Here is a 21402-nt window from a genome sequence, read left to right on the forward strand (position 1 = left end):
CCAGGAGCCCCAGCTGGGGAACCCCCAACAGCAGCTGGGTGGTGGTGCTGGGTGATCCTATCTGGAAAGCCTGGGGAACACCCTGTGGCAGCAAGGCCAGCAGTGGCCAAGCAGTCCCCGCCGGGAACCCTGGTAGATCCTGGGACAGAAGGCGGGCAGCAGGGTGGGGAGCTGTGCCAGGGCAGTGTTAGGGGAGCCAGTGGCAGGGCCAGAAGCCCCAAAGAGATTAGCAGCCAGCAGGGAAGCACTGACCTCCCCTGGTCCAGCAAACTCCCTGGTCCAGGACAGCTCAGGTCGCGAGAGTGCTGGACCTGTATTCTTGGAGATATATTTTTCATTCTGAGACCTCATCTGATTAATATCATTATGCCTGAGCCCCATACCAAAACCTTTCTAAACAAGGTCGCTCATTCATTCAAATAATTATTATTCTATTGTGGTATTTAATCCTTGGAGTTTTTGAAGTGTTTCAAGAACCCATGCAGTACAGCAATACTGAGACTAGTAAATCCAATCAAACATCAGGTTCAGCAGCCTCTACTGACTTTGTGAAGTAACTGTGGTCAAATCTACAGAAATTTCAGTGTCCATAAAAAGCACTACATTAAAAGTACAACTGAATTCTTTTAACTGACACACAGCATTGGAAACATATTCATGCCAATTAAGCAATTCCCCAGAATATCACAAGCATCACAATAATGCATACAATAAGGCCAAAGGTCTTAACTTTCAAATACAGGACTCCTATTGATTTTAATGGGAGATGTATGCACATATCGAAGGGCAGAATTTGGCCCATTTTACAGTAGCTCTTCGTAATTATTTAAATTGTTTGTCTTAAAATCAAGAAAGAACAAGAGATCATTAAAGTTTTTGTACGCTGACAAGTGGAACCAAACCTGGGCCCTCTGGAGCTTAGTGCATTGGCCTTTACAGCTTGAGCTAAAAGTCTAGGCTCTCAGCTGAGGCTGGAAAGGAAACTCATTCTTTCTCTCTGTTAGTGGTCTAAGTGTACTGTCCATTACATAGGCCAGTATACCACACTCAGAATGTATGTGTATTACACATGCATACATCTATAACTTTTAGATGTGGAACTAAGAATGGTAAGGTAAAACTGAGTGATCTAGCAGTCATTACCAAAGCAGGGGAGTAGAATGAAGCAGCAAGGTAGCACATAGTAACAATTTAGTAAACAAGTTTTCCGACAAGAATAGGAATGGCATTTCAAATAGACTAAGAATATCTTTTATTGATTGTCATTGAAATGCATCTCACTGAGTATGTTCCTAGACATTTACCACAGTTAAAGGAACACTATTAATTTAAAATTAGGGAATTAAAATGTGTTAAAAACAGTTTCAGTTACTGTATGCATCTTGGAACCTCCTTACTTATTTTTGTCATTTGGCAATTGCATCTTCCTTTAAAAAAAAAAAAAAACTTCTTATTTTTCCTACTGTTGCCATGTAAAAATCTCATGCATGCAACAGGGAAATTAAGTGAATCAGTAAAACTGCCTGTACCCAAAGTATTGCCAAATGCAAAAAGAAGCCTAACCCTAACTTTTCCAGCTACTGGCTATGATCACGTAAATAGACTTGTTCATGGGTCATACCACACATGTTATCTGGACTCTGTGTGGTTGTAAGCATCAGCACCACTACATCATTCTAATGGCAGAGTTTGTACCATTGTGCTGTTCTATTCAAACACTTATACTAGGGGTGGGGAACCTAAGGCCTGGGGCCAATTGCAGCCCCTGGCTTACCTGGATCCAGCCCCTGTGGCTCAGGGCTTCCCCCAATATTGGGGAGCCCATGCTAGTGAAGGGTGGGTATTTTGTTTCTCACTTGTGTGGCCCGTGACTGATTTTTCTGTGGGTCAGTGGCCCCCGACCCAAAAAGGTTCCCCACCCCTGACTTATACTGAGCCTATCACAACCATGAGACATTAGCAGATATTATTTGTAACAATAATAGAGAAAACCTTTTCGGACAAAGCATGATTCAATTGACACATCCTTTGAATGGGCATGCTGTTTATCAGGATATGAACAAAACAGATTGCTACACCAACACAGTAGTACAATATCACATGGTTAAATTAACTATGAAATCATATATAAGTAACTTTTGACTATTTATGTAACTAGAAAAGCAAACAGTAAAACTCTTCTTTAAAAAGACTTGCTCAGCTTTTTATTTTTCCTATTTGCATCTTTATAGGAAGAGTTAATCATGTGGGTGGTTTTTTATTTAGAGGTCTCACTATATTTTTCTTTTCCTTAGGGCTCTCACCTTGCTGCCCATTCTTTGCGAAGCTCCTGTCGCTCAGTAAGAAGTGGCAAGAAGCAGCTGATGATTTCATTCCTTTGTTCCCTGGTTCGTTCGTCTTTTCCAACTTCACAGAGCACTAGGCTTGTCTTAAAAGAAAAAAAAACATAAAAAATTATAATCCAAAAAAGCATAAAATTAATAAAAAGCCCATAAGCAAATAAGGACAGTAAATCAATGGGGTTTTTTTTATTACAGTTGCACTACTGACAAATCAATACAGTAAATGATGGTCAAAAATGGCCACCATATATTTGGTATTTAATCAATGTACATGGCGTATAAGGTAAACCTTAAAGCTTCATTGCCTTAAGTAATACAACAAGATATTGTGCATTCTAGCTCTCATTTTCTCAAGACATGATTCCTTTGCTTTTGTGCTTTCTTGTATAAACAAGTTATTTTCCTAATACAATCTTTTTCTTTACTGTTTGCAGAGTAACACGGATTTGTTTTTTTCCCCTGACTCCTGGTTCAATCTCTCTGTACCATATCTTTGTACACAGAATTTCTGTTGTTAGGTATACCCTTGTTTTTATCCCCTTTTCTCTTTATGATTGAATAATCATGTTTCAAGGCAGTAAACAATTTTTTCAAATTCTGAACTGAATTACATATAGTCAGAAAGTATAAATGTAATGAAATTCAGTCATCCTTGGACCAAGATAAAACTTCATTCTCAGAGATCATATTACTCTTCAGTTTGTTGCAGTCCTATTCTATAGTGATGACTATACTACAGTGTTGTCTTCTTCTCATCCATGTATGTTCAGTATAATCTTACACAAGAACTGGCCTATTCTGCTATACAACCAACCCAAATTCCATGCTGCAGTTACACAGCAGAAAACCTACAAATCCATGGCAAACTTAAATTATTGATTTTTCAAAATACATTACCGAGTCCTAACACAGAGTCCCAGCCTGTGGGGTCATGTGATTACATCAGATTGTAACCTTTCCTTTAAAAAAATTAGCTCTCATGGCTATAGAGATAAGTTTGAAAATACAACTCACATGTAACCAAAGCAGCCATACCTGGCTGAGAGAACTTGATACAATAGTTCTAAGGAGCTAAATTGATAATTAAGCTCAAAACCACTGTTGCTTTTTCCTTTCTTCAGTCGCAATGGGAGGATGTCTGACTGATAAAGCTCTGATCAGTGGTACGTGCTCACATTATTAGAAGGGACTTCTATGCTTTCATGGATGGTAACACACACCACTTGACTTTCAAAATAAATATACTCTTTAACCTGTACCACTTTTATACTTTACAACATGTTTAATGCTCTTTTACAACAGGGATTCTCAACCTTTTTCTTTCTGAGGCTCTCCTTAACATGCTCTAAAAACTCCATGGCTCACCTGTGCCACAAGTAGTTTTCTGCATATAAGCCACAGACTGAATTAGAAGGTAGTAAGCATGGCAACTGTTTGGGGCCCCATGCCACAGGGCCCCCACAAATCTACACTGCTCAGGCAGTGATGGAGCTCCAGGTGATGGAGCTCAGCCCCACCTGGAAGGGCATTGGCTTTATGCCCTGGGCCCCAGTGATTTTAACATTGGCCCTGCTTTGTGGACACCCTGAAACTTGTTCATGCCTTCCCTCCCCCAGGGTCCTGAACCCCAGGTTGAGAAATGCTATGCTACAGAATAGCTTTTCTCGATATGTTAGTACAATCAAATTACAGCCACGTTACTTATGTGGCAAGACATTAGATCACACAAGAAACTCAGAGATAGTCAAGGTCACTGTTTGGTTCAATATTGGGAAGTTTTGCAGGAAATGGTAATGGAAATAATCTATTAGTACTGCTCTTCTTCCTGAGTCAATACCAAATCTATGCTTTTGCACAAGGATTAGGCCTTTGCAGTGGTGGGGATCATTGGTGCTCGAACTAGGCATGTTGGAAGTGCTGCTGCACACCCTGGCTTGAAGTGTTTTCCATGTTATAGTGGATTTACAGTTTGGTTCAATGGCTTTCAGCACCTCCACTATAAAAATTATTCCAGCACTCCAGTGTAGATGCAGTCTTTCGGATGAGACATGGAATCAAAGTCTTCTAGACACTGAGATCAACTGATACTTTAAGTAGGGGTGCTCATGTCCTGGCTAAATTCCAACGTAAACTTCTCTACAATTATATTTTCATTTCACTCTAGGATGCAGCATTATTGTAACAATGTAATAATAATTTAATTTTTACTGAGACAGTAAGTATGCATGGCATGGTCATTCAAAAATATGAAATTAATACATGCCAAGTTTTGCACTAATTCCTAAAGTAAATCCACTGACTTCAACTGGATTGGATGGGGTTTAAGTCTACTCAGAGCTTGGCACAATGAGTGTGTTTTGCAGTGTTTCTGTCAATGAAAGAAAATGTAGCGATAATCATCATCTGCCTCAGCTTTCCTTTCAGAGTCTCAAAATGCTTTCAATACATTTAAACCTAATGCCTAATGAGGTACAAATGTCGCTAGCTCTGAGGTTAAACAGCACTATTAAGCAGCCTGCATCGGCCCTACACAGCAGTTTGGCTTACTTCTTACCAAAGACCACTGAAGTCAATTAAGTCACCCTGCGCCTGAGTGCAGGATATAGTACATAATGTTTATGAATGGTATGTTCTACTTGCTCCCTCAGTAAACATTTATATATTGTAACAAAACGATAGCATAAGGTCAAACAAAAATGTAAAATATCCTCTTTATGAAAGAATGCTATAATTGCAAGATATTTCCTATAGAGACCTTATTTTAGGATTTATTTTTATGAGAGACTAGAAAAGGGTCCAATGCACTCTGACTGATAAAGGTCAATGGTTCAAGAAACTCGGTCAAAGATGTTATCAGCTGGGAAAGCCATTTCCTCACATCAACACTGATAAAAATCCAACAAAAACCCAGCCAGTACCACCCCTATTTTAAAGGGCAGAGACAGCCTTCTATTGCACATTCCTATAGTTGCACATCCCATCAAAGAAAGGCTGACCCTGTGTCTTCATTCATTTAGTCATCTTTAATGACAGATAATTGTCTACTGAGGCCCCTTTCTCCGATGCTGAGTGAAGCTTTACATTTCTAAACTGTACTCAGCATTGGCTCAGGGTTTTTTTGTTGTTTTTTTTTTTTTCAAAACACTGGGACCACAGGGAAGCAGAGTAAACAAACAGTGCAAGCAGTCGTATGGCCTGCCTTATCTCATCCTTCTGTTAGCAGAGGTTTTTGAGGGTGCTAATGTTTACGAATTGTTGAAACTTTCTTTCCTCTATTTCCTGAACTGGTGAAAACATATCCGGGACAACCTCAGCAAAGAGATAACACAAACTGTACCTCACTGGTTTGGGAAGTCATTGGCTTTTTTAGTAGGTGGAGTGTTTTTTAAATATAGCATTATTAGTGTTATTAGATAATAGATCGCCCCTATTTTTACACTAGACGCCATTTATGGGAAAGGATAGGGCTTTCCTAGATAATTAAAAAATTATCTGGCTTAAACCAATGGGCCAGATGCTCAGCTGGTACAAATCAACATATCTCCACCAACTTCACTAGAACTATGCCAGTTCACACTAGCTTAACTTTCTTACTGTCTATGTTAAATTAGTGATTGAATTTAGCAATTACATCCCTTGCCTATATCCTAGAAAGAAGACAGAGTTGGAAGTAAAGCTCTGCTGCCCTAAAAGGTAGAAGTTACCAAACCAATTCCCTCATACATGCATACTAAAGTGAGATTTTGATAGTAAAATCCTCCTCCTCCGGTCCCTAGTAATAAAACCAAACAACAACACAGAATTGGATAAAACTGTATTATAATCATGCCCTGACCTTTGTTTTAGATAAAAAAAAAATCATAATTAGATACATTTCAACCAGTGTTAACATGGCAAAACTTTGGTTTCTTACCACAATTACAACATATTTGGCGCCATCCAAAGAAGCTAGAATATGATAACATAATTGGGCCACTACTTCATTTAATTGTGGTACTTGAACTACAGGTTAAATCTTTCAACTGTGGGACTCTCTGGTCTGGAAACATCCATGGTCTGCCAGCCTGGAGTGGGGGGCCAGCTAGGAGTCCATCAGACTGGAGCCTCAGTCCTGGGCCCAAGAAGCTCGGATGAGCTGATGGCAACTGGGAAGCCCGTGGCTATGCCAGCAGCAGAGGAGCCAGCAGCGGCCAAGAACCCCGGGCTAGGCCAAAGCCCTGCCAGACCAGGAGCAGAGCCCAGTGGCTAGAGCTGGTGGTTGAGAACATGGAAAGGGCTCAGAAGGGAGACTGAAGTGGGGACAGCAGCCAGTGCCCAATGGGGAGCACTGATCTCTCCTGCTCTGGCAAAGTCCCTGGTTTGGGATCACTCAGGTTGTGATAGTGCTGGACCAACGAGGCCCAGCCTGTACCCCTAGATTTCATACTTACATTTTTTCTTCTAAAACTATTTTTTTTTCTTCCTTGACAGACTTAACAGGGAGGTACACATATGCTTATTAATACTGAATAGCCAGAGACATGATACCTATTATTCTGCCAAACAAATGATTATATCCATCTGAACTGAAGTGGCTCATGGGACTGTTTGTTTCTCGGTCCCACTTTATTTAGTCAACAAATGTGCTTTTCACCTCTTTTAGTAAAGATTTAATTTGCTCATTAGCCTTTTAAATAGATTAGCAGGATAAACTTTTGAGTCTTTACTAATCTCTTCCACTTCAGGGCAGCACTCAGCTATCAATAATCCATAACTAACAGAGGAAGAGAAAAATCAAGTGTCATTATATGTGTAAGCACAGTCAGCTATTTCAGTCCCTACTCCATGTCTTTCTTGTTATTTTAATTAGTTACAATGCTTCAAGAAGGCTCCAGATGCCCGTACAGCTGGGACATGGCAGCTTTTATGGAAAACAAACCTGAAATCTATAGGTATCAGCGGGGTAGCCATGTTAGTCTGAATCTGCATAAATAACGAGAAATCCTGTGGTACCTTATAGACTAACAGATTTATTGGTGCATAAGCTTTCGTGGCCAAAGACCCACTTCGTTGGATGCATTTAGTGGAAATTCCAGAGGCAGGTATAAATATAAAGGCACATGAAAAGAAAGGAGTATCTTTCTTTTCATGTACCTGCCTCTGGAATTTCCATTACATGCACCTGACAAAGTGGGTCTTTACCCACGAAAGCTTATGCTCCAATAAATCTGTTAGTCTACTCTATAAGGTGCCACAAGACTTCTAGTTGTTTATGCTGAAATCTATAGGGCATGCTTGTTTAACATGACTTCATTGGTATAAAACACAGAACTTAGTAGTATTTTGTAAGCAATGACTTTTTTTGTTATTTAAAGAGTGTATTAATTCACCCCATTACAATGATAGGATGGAATTAGCTAGTATGTTTTAAGTTATTGCCAGCAACTTGGACATTTTAAATACAACCGATGGCCTTTTGTTTATTAGTCCACAATGCTAGATAGGAAAGTTTCACTCAACAACTTTTGTGCTTTGGATGATGTTGAAAAATGGCTCATGTTTGTCAAAGAAAGTGGAAAAAAAAAGGTGAGGAGGGAAAAAGTGTTGTTTATAGAAGCCAGCTGCTCAGACTTTGGCGCCAGCAGCTCTTCATCCTGCTATTTTACGCCTGCAACCCCCTCTGCCCCCATTGGCACAGGTACAACTAAATGTTGACTTCAATGCTTCAGAGAGCACTCAACTGATTCTGTACATGATTAATTGCCAAAGACATGGCTGACCATATGGAACAGAGAAAGCATCAAGTAATTCATACTTCTGTATATGATCATTTGGTCCCTGTTGTTTTAATGTACAGGAAAGAGCTAGTATAGCACAGACCTGGTGTCTTGCCCTTGACAGCCCATTAAGAAATCTCAAAGCACCTAGTTGAAGTTATGCTGTTGGCTTTTCAATAGCAGCCTAATAAAACAGAAGCAAAGCTTTCCAACTAGTCTTAAATCTTTCACATACAGTACATTAACCACTGCTGCTAAAACAACTGGTTTCTTACGATAGGAAATGGGATTTGATTTCTAGCCTCTGCATACTTACTGAAAGCCTTTTTCTGACCTTTGGAGGGTTTACAAAATCATTGTTCGTTTTTCCTGCCATTTTCCAAGCTTCTTACCATGGTGATCCTAACGGATTTGTTTAAGGTTCAGTACATTTTACTCTTACTAGCTGTTATATGTAACCTATACAATGAAGGCGTACTCAGGGGAGCTGAAAGGAAACAAATTATTAACAACTGTTTTCTTTCTAATAGTCCTAGAAATTGCTACAATATCTACAAAAAAATCATCTTTCTTCAAAGAGCCCATGAAACAAAACTAAAAATTCTGGAAAGAAAGCAATATACTAACGTATGTTTTCTTTTATCAGACTGGAGACAAATCATCAAATTTCATTTGAGAAGGAAGACCAATTTATTTTAAAGCTGTGCTATTCTTGGGGATGTCTGACAGATCTCAATGAAAAGAAAAAGGTGCAGACTTGGAATATATGTCAGCATTGCTAACAGTATATTAGTTTTATCTGCCGTTAACATCTTTTCAGACAGTTAAATTCAGTTAAAGAAAAATGTTTAAATAATGTTTTCCTTTCAAGGCTCTTAAATGACAGTGTTAAAAAGTTTAATCCCCATCTGTACAGATCTTTTGGCAGTTTTGACATGTGTTGGCAGAGATGTCTTTGTTGGCACCTTCTGCTAGAAAATATTTACATGGTTTTTTGTCTGTGGATTTGCTACATGTCCAAATTATCATCATACTCTAAGGAACCATATGTGAGAAATCCTATTGATTGAATGTTCATCAGTAGTACTTTCCCAGGCTGCTAAATTCAGCTAACAACCTACTTAGTACTCCAAAAGGATACATTAGTAGCCCAGCCAATACAAAATTCCATAACTATTTTCTTTTTTTTTTTCCCTAGGGAAAACATTGGCACATTTTAAGCTCAGAAATTCAAGTGGGGATAGAATACTAAGAAACAGATGGAAAGAGTGTTTTTTAGGGGGAGATTTGAGCATTTATAACATTAAAAATTAAAGGGTGGGACTGAGTCAAATACTATATCTGCACTGAAAAAACGACAACTAGATAATGTTATCGTAAATGCACCACCTCTGTACTTTGTATATGTTAAAGTAGTAACATCTCATGATTCAGGATGTGGAGTGACTGCCTCAAAGATTAAGAGGGATTCACCTTTCCTTTATATACAGTAGTGCACAACTACCTAATGGTCCAGTACAGCAAAGCACTGAAGCACATGCCTGAATTTAAAAATCTGAATAGTGTCATTGATTTCAATGTTGGAGTATCCTCATGCTTAAAGTAAGGATGTGCTTAAGGGGCAGAGTATTCTGCATCCCACTGAAGTAATCAATTCTGACCATAACATAAGTGGAATACTGGACTTGACAGATGAGTGGTTTGATCTGGCAAAATCTATATAGAATAAATAACATAGGCAGAGATTTTCAAGAGTCTAAGAGTATGTCTATACTCTAAGCACTACGGCTGCAAACCTGTAGCCATGCAGCTCTGGCATTGTAGCACAGATGTTTGCTACACTAACAGAAGAGGGTGTAAAAGGACCACCACATTTTAGGTGTCTACTAAATTGCTCATCAAGCCTCTAAAAGTGAAGTACAACTCCTCACACCAAGAGAGTGTGACTCAGCCACTCAAGATGTTTGGAATAAAAGTGGCTTAGCACCCTTAGATGTATGGGTGAGTGAAAGGTTACCCTTTAGCCAGTTTAGCCCTCAACACAGCCTCCTCTGCCTCCCAAACATCAATAATACAAAGCCTGAAGTTGGCCTATCATGCACAGTGGATTATATGATGTGTAAAACATTGGGGGTAAAAGCTTTTGAAAGGAAATGGGAAAAAGAAATCACACTTGTTAGAGACTAGCTTGTCATCTGGATCTTCTTGCAAGTGAAAATGTTTGAAAACATTGTGAATGTAAGAAAAGAGCATGCCTTTTGTTTCCAATCCTACTGTGTGTCTTTAACCCAACTGCTGCCTGCATGGCTGAACATATGTTTTCTGCACAAGAACTGAAGCAGAAAGGGCTCTTTGTTATAATTCACTCCTTTGTATGTATCTCTCTTTTCCCTTTTTGGTCACATCCAAACAGTAGTTACTCTGAGCACTTAAATTCTGAAGGACTGCCACAGCAGCGTATGCTTCAGTGATAATTTACTATTGCAGATCACAGTTGCGCTAGGATGCACAGTGAGAGTCACTTCACTAACGTGCACTCTGGATAGCCCACACTTTGTAATATCAAATCATGTCTAGAACAACCCCTATAGCTAACTCAGCAGCTGCTGAGAACTGGAGTCACTATCAAGTGTTTGTAAAAACCAACATAATGATTTTTTCTATTGGAAAATCTCATTAAGGCTCCTGTAACTATATTCTTACAATACAGAAATTAATAGGACTGGAATTAAGGTGTTATTTACTGGTGCCTATACGAATTATTTCAAAAAAAGGTGAATGAAAACCATAAGTTTCAAAATCTAAAGTTATTAACAGATAATTACAGGCAGTCCCCGGGTTACATGGATCCAACTTACATCGGATCCCTACTTACAAACGGGGTGAGGCAACCCCGCACTAGCTGCTTCCCCGCAGCAGACCAGGGATACATGAAGCTAGCGCCCCCTCCCCCCCCCCCAGCAGACCAGGGAGATGCGGAGCGGCTTTTCTCAGCAGACACCTCAGCTTGAGAATAAAGGACTGAGGGAAGTGAGGTGTGGGAGAATAAAACTGAGCTCTGAAGAAATGTTTGGCTAGAGTTTCCCCTACAATATGTACCAGTTCCGACTTACATACAAATTCAACTTAAGAACAAACCTACAGTCCCTATCTTGTACGTAACCCGGGGACTGCCTGTAAACTGAACTGTCTAACAATATGAGTCCATACAATTATATGAAAACGTACTGGGCTCAAATTAATTGCCAGTGTAACTCCACTGAGGTCAATGGAATACTGCTGGGGATAAATATAGTTTATTCTCTCTGAAAAAAAGCTGCTTTAAATTACACATCACCTCCATATTGGTGCACATAATAAAATTCATTCTGCACCTGGATCATCTGTGGTAGGAGCGGGGCCAAGAGGTTTGTAGTGCAGGAGGAGGCTCGGGGTGAGGCTCTGCTGTTGAGCTGGGGATCAGGGGTTTCATGTGCAGGAGGGGCTTCAGAGCTAGTCCAGAGGGTTGTGGTGTGGGGAGTGAGGACTGTAGATGATGGGTTGACAGTGCAGGAGGGCCTTAGGGCTGGCGTGGAGGGCCGGGATGTGGGGCGGGTGAAGGCTGTGACTGGGAGTACAAGCTCTAGGGAGAAGCTGGGAATGAGGGCTTACCTCCTTTCTTCCGTGGGAAAGAGGGCTTACCTCAGCTCCTTTTCACTGCAGCAGCTGCAGGTCAGGTGAGAGGCACCTCTCTGATAGCTGAGGCAGCTCCAGTGGTACTAGGTTGGGTTAAGGGAGGGGCATCTGTCTTCTGCTGCAGCAGCTCTGTGGTAGAGGCTGGAGAAGGTGCACCTCTTCCCCCAGCCATAATAACTCCATGCTGGGACTGGTGGGCAGTAGCGGTGCTTTGTGGAGAGGGGGAGGGGTCTCTCGACGGAGCAGCCCTAAGCCTCTGCATGGGGCTTGGTAGGCAGCTGCACACCTTTGAAGGAACTTAGCTCTACACTTATCTGCCATATACTCCTGGACTTTTAGGAATAAAGTTTCAGCGCAATTAAACCACACCCATGGTCTCTTGTCCTATGGCCCTGACTCATTATGAGCTTGCAATTTTGGACATTATGAACACGTAAATTAATAATAGGAATTATGGGGGAAAGGAATAGGAGAACAAGAATTACAATAATAAAATAATACTGTCGTTCAAGTAAGTTATCAGTGCTTATTTGGTTGACCCCATAGTCCTGCTCTTCGCTATGTATGTAATTTAGGAGGGCAGGCTATGGCACAGTTTTACTTCGCTTAACTCAGTGCATTTTTAAGCACAACAAGCTGCATTTCTTATGTACTGATCAATCTGTCTGGGAAGCATACAATTCTTACAGATAAGAAATAGTCTAGAAGCCTTGTATGGAACCTGATTTCTTATTACAACTGATAAAGGGATATATGTCCAGCCTGTTATTAAATGTTCCATACAATCGGGTAAAATATTCCTTGCTTTTGAAAACAAAGGACTGACAGTAAAACTTAACCTAACAGCTATAATATGTCTCTGAAACTAACAAAGGCAAGACTTCACTTTAATATTTCTGACCAAATGTACTTATTTGTCCACAGTACAACCAGGTAAGTCTAAGATAGTGATCCCCAATATGGTGCCCGCTGGGGCATTTATGTGCGCTTGCCTAGTGACCAGGACTGGCCTGAGCCATTCTTGCGCCCCAGGCGCCCAGCGCATGCACGGCCTCCGCCCTCAGCACGCGGTGCATGCGTGGTCCCACCTGGGCATGCGGCCCATGTGTGGACCCCGCCCCAGGCACGCAGCGCATGTATGGCCCCACCCCGGGTGCCTGGCAGCCCCAAAAGGTCGGGTACCACTGGTGTAAGACATTTCCTAGACACTGGCTAAAAAGTATTTGCAGTTAAAACTGAAAGTGAACTCAAGGCCATATATCCTACTCCATGTACCAAGTTGCACAAAAGGGAAGTGCTGATTGTCCACAATTGCATGGCCTTTGTTGGATCCAACTCAACTTCATTCTCCTGACTGGGAGATGGAGGTGATGCAAGAGCAGAATAACCAGGTGCCTGGTCACCACTTCTTCCAAAAGGACCAGTTTCTGCAGATCCTGACCCATATGTTGTCACACACAGACTCTCTCAGAAGCATCCTAGTTTGCTATGCCATGTATTGGCACTCTGTCTGCCACCTGTCTATAAATACTCTGTAGTTTATAAAAGCTGCAGATTGGAATTACTACTGGCAATAGATGCTACCCAACTGAGGACCTCCTATAAAGTGGCTGTTCCCATTGAGTTCTACCCCTCAGTCTAGAGAAGCTTTCTTAATATCACATAGCTGAAATAACATGCTGTGGCTATGCAAGCATGGCAGGTAGCTATGTCACTAGTCTGGTCAGTGTGATGTCACTTTTCCCTTCCTGGACTCACTTCTTCCACATTCTCAAGGGCCTTATGCAATTTTGCTCTCTTCTGCACTCTACTGAGGAAGGAAGCAATGGGGCTGAACTACTAACTAGTTCATCTCCTAAGGGAAAGTTGATCGGAGATATTTTTTATGCTGGAAAGGAAGCTCATGCTCTCACTGACCCAATTAAAACTCATGTGGAAGTAAAGCAGTAAAAGAACAGTAGAATAAAACTAACACAGGTAAGAAAAAATGTTTCAGATCAGAACAGTGGTTGTCAAACTTTTTGGCCTGTGGCCCACCTGACAACGCAAACCCTTCCATGGATCACCAGTTACTAATGGAAATTTGCCGTTAATTACATAAATACACCTAAGCCATTTTGCTAGTGCTGCAGCTAGGAAGAATGGTTTAATTTAATCACTAAGCAAGGAAATATTAACTTATTAAACAGATTAAGAACTTTAACTTTTGCATGTTAGTTTATCAAACTTCATTTCAAATAACATAAAATATTTATGTCCAACACAAAAGGTTACAATGTTTTCTTTATTTATGACAGAGGTAGGGTATCTATTTTGGATCAGGGACCTCTGAGCCACAGTAAAATCAGTTGGAGACCACACAAGTGAGAAGCAAAAAAACCCCTCCAAAAACCCCCAACCCTCACTGATGTGGCCCCCAGCTCAGACACCTCACTCTCTTGGTGCTCCAACCTCATGGTGAGAGAGGGAGGGAAGCAGGAGAGAGAGGACTAAGGTTCAGGGCTTCCCATGGGCCAGATTTACTCTTCTAGGGTTCCAGGATTTTGTGGACCCATGGCTCTGGCCAATGGGAACAGCAGGGAAAGCTTCCAGGCAGCACATCTGCACATTGCTACTTTCCCAGCCAGGGCAGGGAGAGGAGGAGTGGCAGCATGTGGAGCTGCTTCTAGCTCCACTTCTTCCCCACAAGCTGGATCTGGCAAGAAGGCTCGGGGCTCCCTATCCTCAGAGGGAAGCCAGCGCTGGCACTCCATCCTTGCAGGGGGGCATAATTCTGGAGCACCAGCATGGGGTTCCTGATGCAGGGAGGGAAGGAGAAATCATGGAAGGGATCCTAAAGGAATCCATTTTGAGACACTTGGATGAGAGGAAAGTGATCAGGAATAGTCAGCATGGATTCACAAAGGGCAAGTCGTGCCTGACCAATCTGATTAGCTTCTATGATGAGGTAACTGGCTCGGTGGACATGGGAAAGTCAGTGGATGTTATATACCTTGACTTTAGCAAGGCTTTTGATACGGTCTCCCACAATATTCTTGCTAGCAAGTTAAGGGAATGTGGATTGGATAAATGGACGGTAAGATGGATAGAAAGATGGCTAGAAGGCCGGGCCCAGCGGGTAGTGATCAACGGTTCGATGTCAGGATGGCGGTCGGTTTCTAGTGGAGTGCCCCAAGGTTCGGTTCTAGGACCGGTTTTGTTCAATATCTTTATTAATGACCTGGATGAGGGGATAGATTGCACCCTCAGCAAGTTTGCAGATGACACTAAGCTGGGGGGAGAGGTAGATATGCTTAAGGGCAGAGATAGGATCCAGAGTGACTTAGACAAATTGGAGGATTGGGCCACTAGAAATCTCATGAGATTCAACAAAGACAAGTGTAGAGTCCTGCACTTGGGACGGAAGAATCCCAAGCATAGTTACAGGCTGGGGACCAACCAGTTAAGTTGTAGTTCTGCAGAAAAGGACCTGGGGGTTACAGTGGATGAGAAGCTAGATATGAGTCAACAGTGTGCCCTTGTAGCCAAGAAGGCTAATGGCATATTAGGATGCATTAAGAGGAGCATTGCCAGCAGATCCAGAGATGTCATTATTCCCCTTTATTCGGCTTTGGTGAGGCCACATCTGGAGTATTGTGTCCAGTTCTGGGCCCCCCACTACAAAAAGGATGCGGAAGCATTGGAGAGGGTCCAGCGGAGGGCAACCAAAATGATTGGGGGCTGGAGCATATGACCTATGAGGAGAGGCTGAGGGACTTGGGTCTGTTTAGTCTGCAGAAGCAAAGAGTGAGGGGGGATTTGATAGCAGCCTTCAACTTCCTGAAGGGAGGTTCCAAAGAGGATGGAGAGAGGCTGTTCTCAGTAGTGACAGATGGCAGAACAAGGAGCAATGGTCTCAAGTTGTGGTGGGAGAAGTCCAGATTGGATATTAGGAAAAACTATTTTACTAGAAGGGTAGTGAAGCATTGGAATGGGTTACCTAGGGAAGTAGTGGAGTCTCCATCCCTAGAGGTATTTAAGTCTCAGCTTGACAAAGCCCTGGCCGGGTTGATTTAGATGGAATTGGTCCTGCCTAGAGCGGGGGGCTGGACTTGACGACCTTCTGGGGTCTCTTCCAGTTCTATGATTCTATGATAAGGGGATGGTTGGATGAAATAACATGATCTTGGTAACTAATTGACCATTCATTATCAGTTGGAAATAGGTCAATGGAGGGATGATAGGAGTTGCTATAGGGAACTTTCTGTGTGTCTGGCTGGTGAGTCTTGCCCACATGCTCAGGGTTTAGCTGATCGCCATATTTGGGGTCGGGAAGGAATTTTCCTCCAGGGTAGATTGGCAGAGGCCCTGGAGGTTTTTCGCCTTCCTCTGTAGCACTGGGCACAGATCACAGCTGAAGGACTCTCTGCATGTTGGGTCCTTCAAAGTATTTGAATGCTTCAATATCTTTGATATAGGTGAGAGGATTATTCTAAGAGGGGTGGTTGAGATTCTGTGGCCTGCACTGTGCAGGGGGTCAGACTAGATGATCATAATGGTCCCTTCTGACCTTAAAGTCTATGAGTCTATGAGATGGTGGGGCCTGAGCTTGAGCCACAGACCACTTGGAAGGTGGCCGCAGACCACTAGTGGTACACAGACCACAAACTGAGAACCACTGGAGTAGAAAGTGCCTTTCAGTTCAGCCTTTTGTGTGATCTTGTTATATTCACCTTCCATAACTTCAAGTGCTTCTAGCTGAATTATTGAAAAAAAAATTAAGACTGAATGTTGAATTCTAAATTTGTTAAATTACTTCAATTTTACAAACTTAGAATTTGATTTAGTTACATAAATTATCCAATGAGGAAACTGAAATATTGCTATCTGACCTGTGAAACAAAGCAATGTAGTAAAAATACAGGAGTTCACAATGAACCAGTGATGAATTATCTGCGGCACAAGAGTCAATTGCTAAGGATTCTGACAAGTCACATGGAATAATAAACGAGATTTCTATGATCTCCTCATAAACAAATAAATATAAATAAAATGTGTTTGAACAGATGACTTGCCATTATTCACTTAGATCAATATGCACTTGGGTATGAGCAACAAATAAAATACAGAGATACAGGATGCAGACATGCAGCGCAGGATCTGAGGAATGCAGAAACAAATGCAGTTGAGCACAACATTTATGTTTGCCTGATACTGGAGACTGCTTAAGAGTGGCTTAAAGCCGATTCAGGGTTGCATTAATGGATGTCAATTTGCGGTCTTCTGTAACAGAGACCAGTAAGCCTGCTGGGAATATTCCTCTATAATGGAGGAGTCCTCATCCACTCAATGGGAAAAGCCTTCATAGTTGTTTTGCACTGCTAAAGTAATACAAAAGGGCTTTATCCAGACCAGGATCTGTCTCTCAATGATCTTTCAGCAGAGACATATCTGTCTAAAACACCATTACAGTATTTGTCCCATTTACTCCACACTTGACTGTACCCAATGTTTATCCATAACAGTCAAAATCTGAGTTCAGGGTATTAAATATGAATCTACATAGGATAAATATTATTATAATAATCCATGCTATTAAGACACCATGTATAAATCTAAAAAAAAAAACCATGCATTTTGCCAGTGACTTGGTCACATGCATATTTTATTTTAAGCTTTTTTTTTAAAAAAAAAAAAAATATAGTATTTTAATGATTGATTTTTAATTTATGAACTTACAGATTATTTCATGGATAAATCTAAAATTACATGGAAAGAAGCAAGTTACATTTCCTTTTGAAAAAGTTTTATCATCTTTTTTAGAACATACGATTGCTTTTTCATATTTACTAGTGATTTTACTGTTAGGAGGAAGGCACATTTGTCAACCCTTGTGTTGTTGGAATTACTTTAAAATGACATACATTTAATTTTGCTGTTACATTTTAAAGGAAAGTATTTAATACATAAGAGAAACATAGTCCAATATTACTGTTAAGTGATTAAAATATTCTTTCAAGGTCAGCATGCCATCCTCTTTATATTGTCATGGCTATTCAAACGAGTAACTTTTCTTGTACCCAGATTTCATAGATATACTTGGTTGAACTACTATGTAATACTAATAAAAAGAAACAACAATTTACAGACCAGTTCTCCAACGCTAAAAAGCCAAGACATTTAATGCACACTTGTCTGTACCTATATCTTAAGAATATAACAAACTTAGAAAAAAATTTTCAGTACCTATTTTGGAAAATAAACTATTGTCATGCATGTAGCTTTTGAAACTCAAGAACCGTGTGTTATGAATTCAACCTTATGGTGGAGAGCTTTCACCTCAGAGAACTCTACCTGTGTTCCTTTCAAAAGCAGGTTAGTAAACAAAAACCAATTTTCTAGCCTGATTAACAAAATCTGAAACCCACAGAATACTATTGTTCTTGGCATGAATTCCTACTAAAGTACAACGTGCAGTATTCTGAATAGTGTTCTGCTTTGATAAGCATTATTGTCTCATCTTCTAGAGATAATAGTCTTCCTTTGCCTTCGTCAGTGTTTATCAATTCAGTACTCATAGAGAAAGCCTAGCATGCAACCTTTTTGTATAAATTTAATGAGTCAGATATTTAGCTGGGAGATAATAATTTCAACCAGCCCAGGATCTGAATTAGAGTGTCTGATAGAAATAGATGTGAATAAGTTAAACTCAAAGTCCAAGATGTTCTAAAATAAGAGCCTGGACTCTGATGTCCATATTTAGGCTCCTAAATGAGGGGCCTGATTTTCAAAAAAAATTGAGCACTTTTTTAGGAGCCTAACTTTAGGCTGCTGTTTTTAAAATCTTGGTCTGAATCTACATGTCTTAATGAACATAGGATAAAACTAGAGATGGACATGAACCACAGTTTAGATCCAGAACTGGATATGAAACTTTCCAAAGTTTTGGGGTATTTATATCCTAAGTTCAGGCCCAATCCTAGATAAATTAAAGCAATGGAAGCCAAAAATAATGAATGATTTCTCAAACTGAGTCTACCAATGGTTTTCATATCATTAGTGTCAGGTGACTTTCATGTTTAAGGAAAACATTTACTATTGATTGAAAGGTACTTTTTCCTCTTACATCACCCATGAAAGCACACATTATTGTATTTTCCCAAACACAATATATATATTTTTAAAATATATATTTTGTTTACTTTTAATAAAAAACATACAACAGTGCTACATAAAATGCCAAATACTGATGTACTGTATTTCTATTTCTGAGCTGCAGTTTTCAACTAAAAACTTTTACAATGACTTGTAATTATATATCATTACAATAACAGGTGTTATCTGGTAAACTGGCAAGTAAAAGTTTTTGGAGGAAAAGATGACTGGAAGGAATGCACTAAATGGTGAAAAGGAGAAAGCATTTTTAACAGTGAACCTGTAAGGTCAGTAAAAAGTATTGCAGGTCAAAAGTGCAAAAGGATACAACAATTTTCTCTTAATTGACAAATGAATAAACTCACTTACAGTTGGATGCACAAGATTAATGCTGAACAACTGTGGTATGGAGAGAAAAATATGCTCTCTTTGCAATGCTTTTACAATGAGTCTTGTGAACACCCTTGCCTTGCTCCCCAGATATACTACTTCGGTACACATTCATGAAAAACAAAAGGGACCCATTTACATTGTAACTATGCAATAGGGTTAAGCATGTGACCTCAAAGTATGGTGTTTTTGTGTTCAGTGGAAAGGGTTTTGACAATATAAACAAGAATTAGTGCTGTTACAGAAAGGGAAGACAATTAAAAACCATCTCGGATGCTTGTTGTACAGCTGTTCAAGTTTCAGCTCCATATGACCTCTGAAAATGGTGCGTGTTCTATTTCAACAACCTAAGACATTTTAGTATTTACCAAAGCATTCCTTTATAAAACTATTTATGAAAAAATAGATTTTACACTAGAAAAGTCACGCAATTAAAACTGAGTATTGTTTGCAGAATATGCTAACATAAACAACACAATAGCATACCATGGATTATGCATCTTTTTGTCAGCCTATGTAGTATTTATTAGAGCAGATAAGGCTAAGGAAAAATAAACATTTAAATATATTTCTTAAAAAGGATGGAAGAAATAGAGTGGGGGTGGGATGGGAAAGGACAGTGCTTGGGAATGGCAGGAAGCATGGAGCAGGTAAGCACCCCTCATCTCCTTCATGCCTGGACCCCGCAACCCTTTCACCTCACACATTCTCCTCCCGCCGAGACCCTGCACTCCCACCTTGCTCTTACACTCTCCCTCCTACCCAGACCTCCCACACTCAGTCAGCTCCTGTACCCTACTTACTTCCCAGACCCTCCCACTCTCAGTCCACTTCTGCACCAGCCTCCCACCCAGATCCCACCTCCCTCCTGCACCCTACTTCCTGGCCAGATCCCATAGCCTCACCCTCTCCTGCACCCATTTTTTCATCATGGGTGCTTGCCTAGTGGCCCACAGAAAGGTATGCATTGAGCAGGATGAGCCATAGGCCCAAAAATTTGAGAATCAGTGGTATAAGGGTACCAATGAGTGGATCAAACTGAGATCAGGGCCATACTTCATAAGCTGAATTTCAGTAGGCAGCAATACCAAATATAATTAAGAAAAACCTTACTCTCAGGAAGCTGCAGTTATGGTCAGTTATTTTCTTTATATTCCCCAGAAAATATTCTAAGAACTGTGTAGGGGTGCAAACACTAAAATAATATAAAATTACAGTATTTATAAAATCATAGAATCATAGGACACTAGAACTGGAAGGGACCTCAAGAGGTCATCGAGTCCAGTCTCCTACCTTCAGGGCAGGACCCAGTACCATCTAGACCATCCCTGACAGATGTCTACCTAACCTGCTTGTAAATATCTCCAGTGATGGAGATTCCACTACCCCTCTACGCAACTTATGCCAGTGTTTAACCACCCTGACAGTTAGGAAGTTTTCCCTAATGTCCAACCTTAACCTCCCCTTGCTGCAGTTTAAGCCCATTGCTTCTTGTCCTATCCTCAGAGGGTAAGGAGAACAATTTTGTGACACCTCCCTTTTAGATACCTGAAAACTGCTATTATGTCCCCTCTCAGCCTTCTCCTCTCCAAACTAAACAAGCCCAGTTCTTCCAGTCTTCCTTCATAGGTCATGTTCTCTAGACCTTTAATCATTCTTGTTGCTCTTCTCTGGACTGGCTCCAATTTCTCCACATCTTTCTTGAAATGTGCTACCCAGAATTGGACAAGATACTCCAACTGAGGCCAAATCAGTGCAGAGTAGAACTAAAGAATGACTTCTCGTGTCTTGCTCACAATACTCAGGTTAATGCATCCCAGAATCATGTTTGCTTTTTTTTCCCCAACAGCATCACACTACTGGCTCATATTTAGCTTGTGGTCCACTATGACTCCTAGATCCCTTTACGCAGTACACCTTCCTAGACAGTCGCTTCCTATTCTGTATGTGTGAAACTGATTGTTCCTTCCTAAGTGGAGTACTTTACATTTGTCCTTATTAAACTTCATCCTATTTACCTCAGACCACTTCTCCAATTTGTCCAGATCATTTTGAATTATTACCCTATCCTTCAAAGCAGTTGCAATCCCTCCCAGCTCGGTATC

At 40.7% G+C, this 21402-nt stretch overlaps 1 protein-coding gene across 12 annotated transcripts in view; it reads right to left on the minus strand.

The window, feature by feature from the left end:
* Window positions 1-21402, minus strand: part of FTO (FTO alpha-ketoglutarate dependent dioxygenase) — a 391784-nt gene that overhangs the window by 191969 nt on the left and 178413 nt on the right. For all 12 annotated transcript variants that reach the window (XM_075940288.2, XM_075940298.2, XM_075940290.2 and 9 more), the window contains one exon: window positions 2304-2428. In XM_075940288.2, coding sequence (XP_075796403.2) covers window positions 2304-2428 — 125 coding nt within the window. The remainder of the gene's footprint in view (window positions 1-2303; window positions 2429-21402) is intronic.

Source organism: Pelodiscus sinensis, chromosome 12, assembly GCF_052426305.1.
Source record: "Pelodiscus sinensis isolate ZL-2025 chromosome 12, ASM5242630v1, whole genome shotgun sequence".
Classification (NCBI taxonomy): Eukaryota; Metazoa; Chordata; order Testudines; family Trionychidae; genus Pelodiscus; species Pelodiscus sinensis.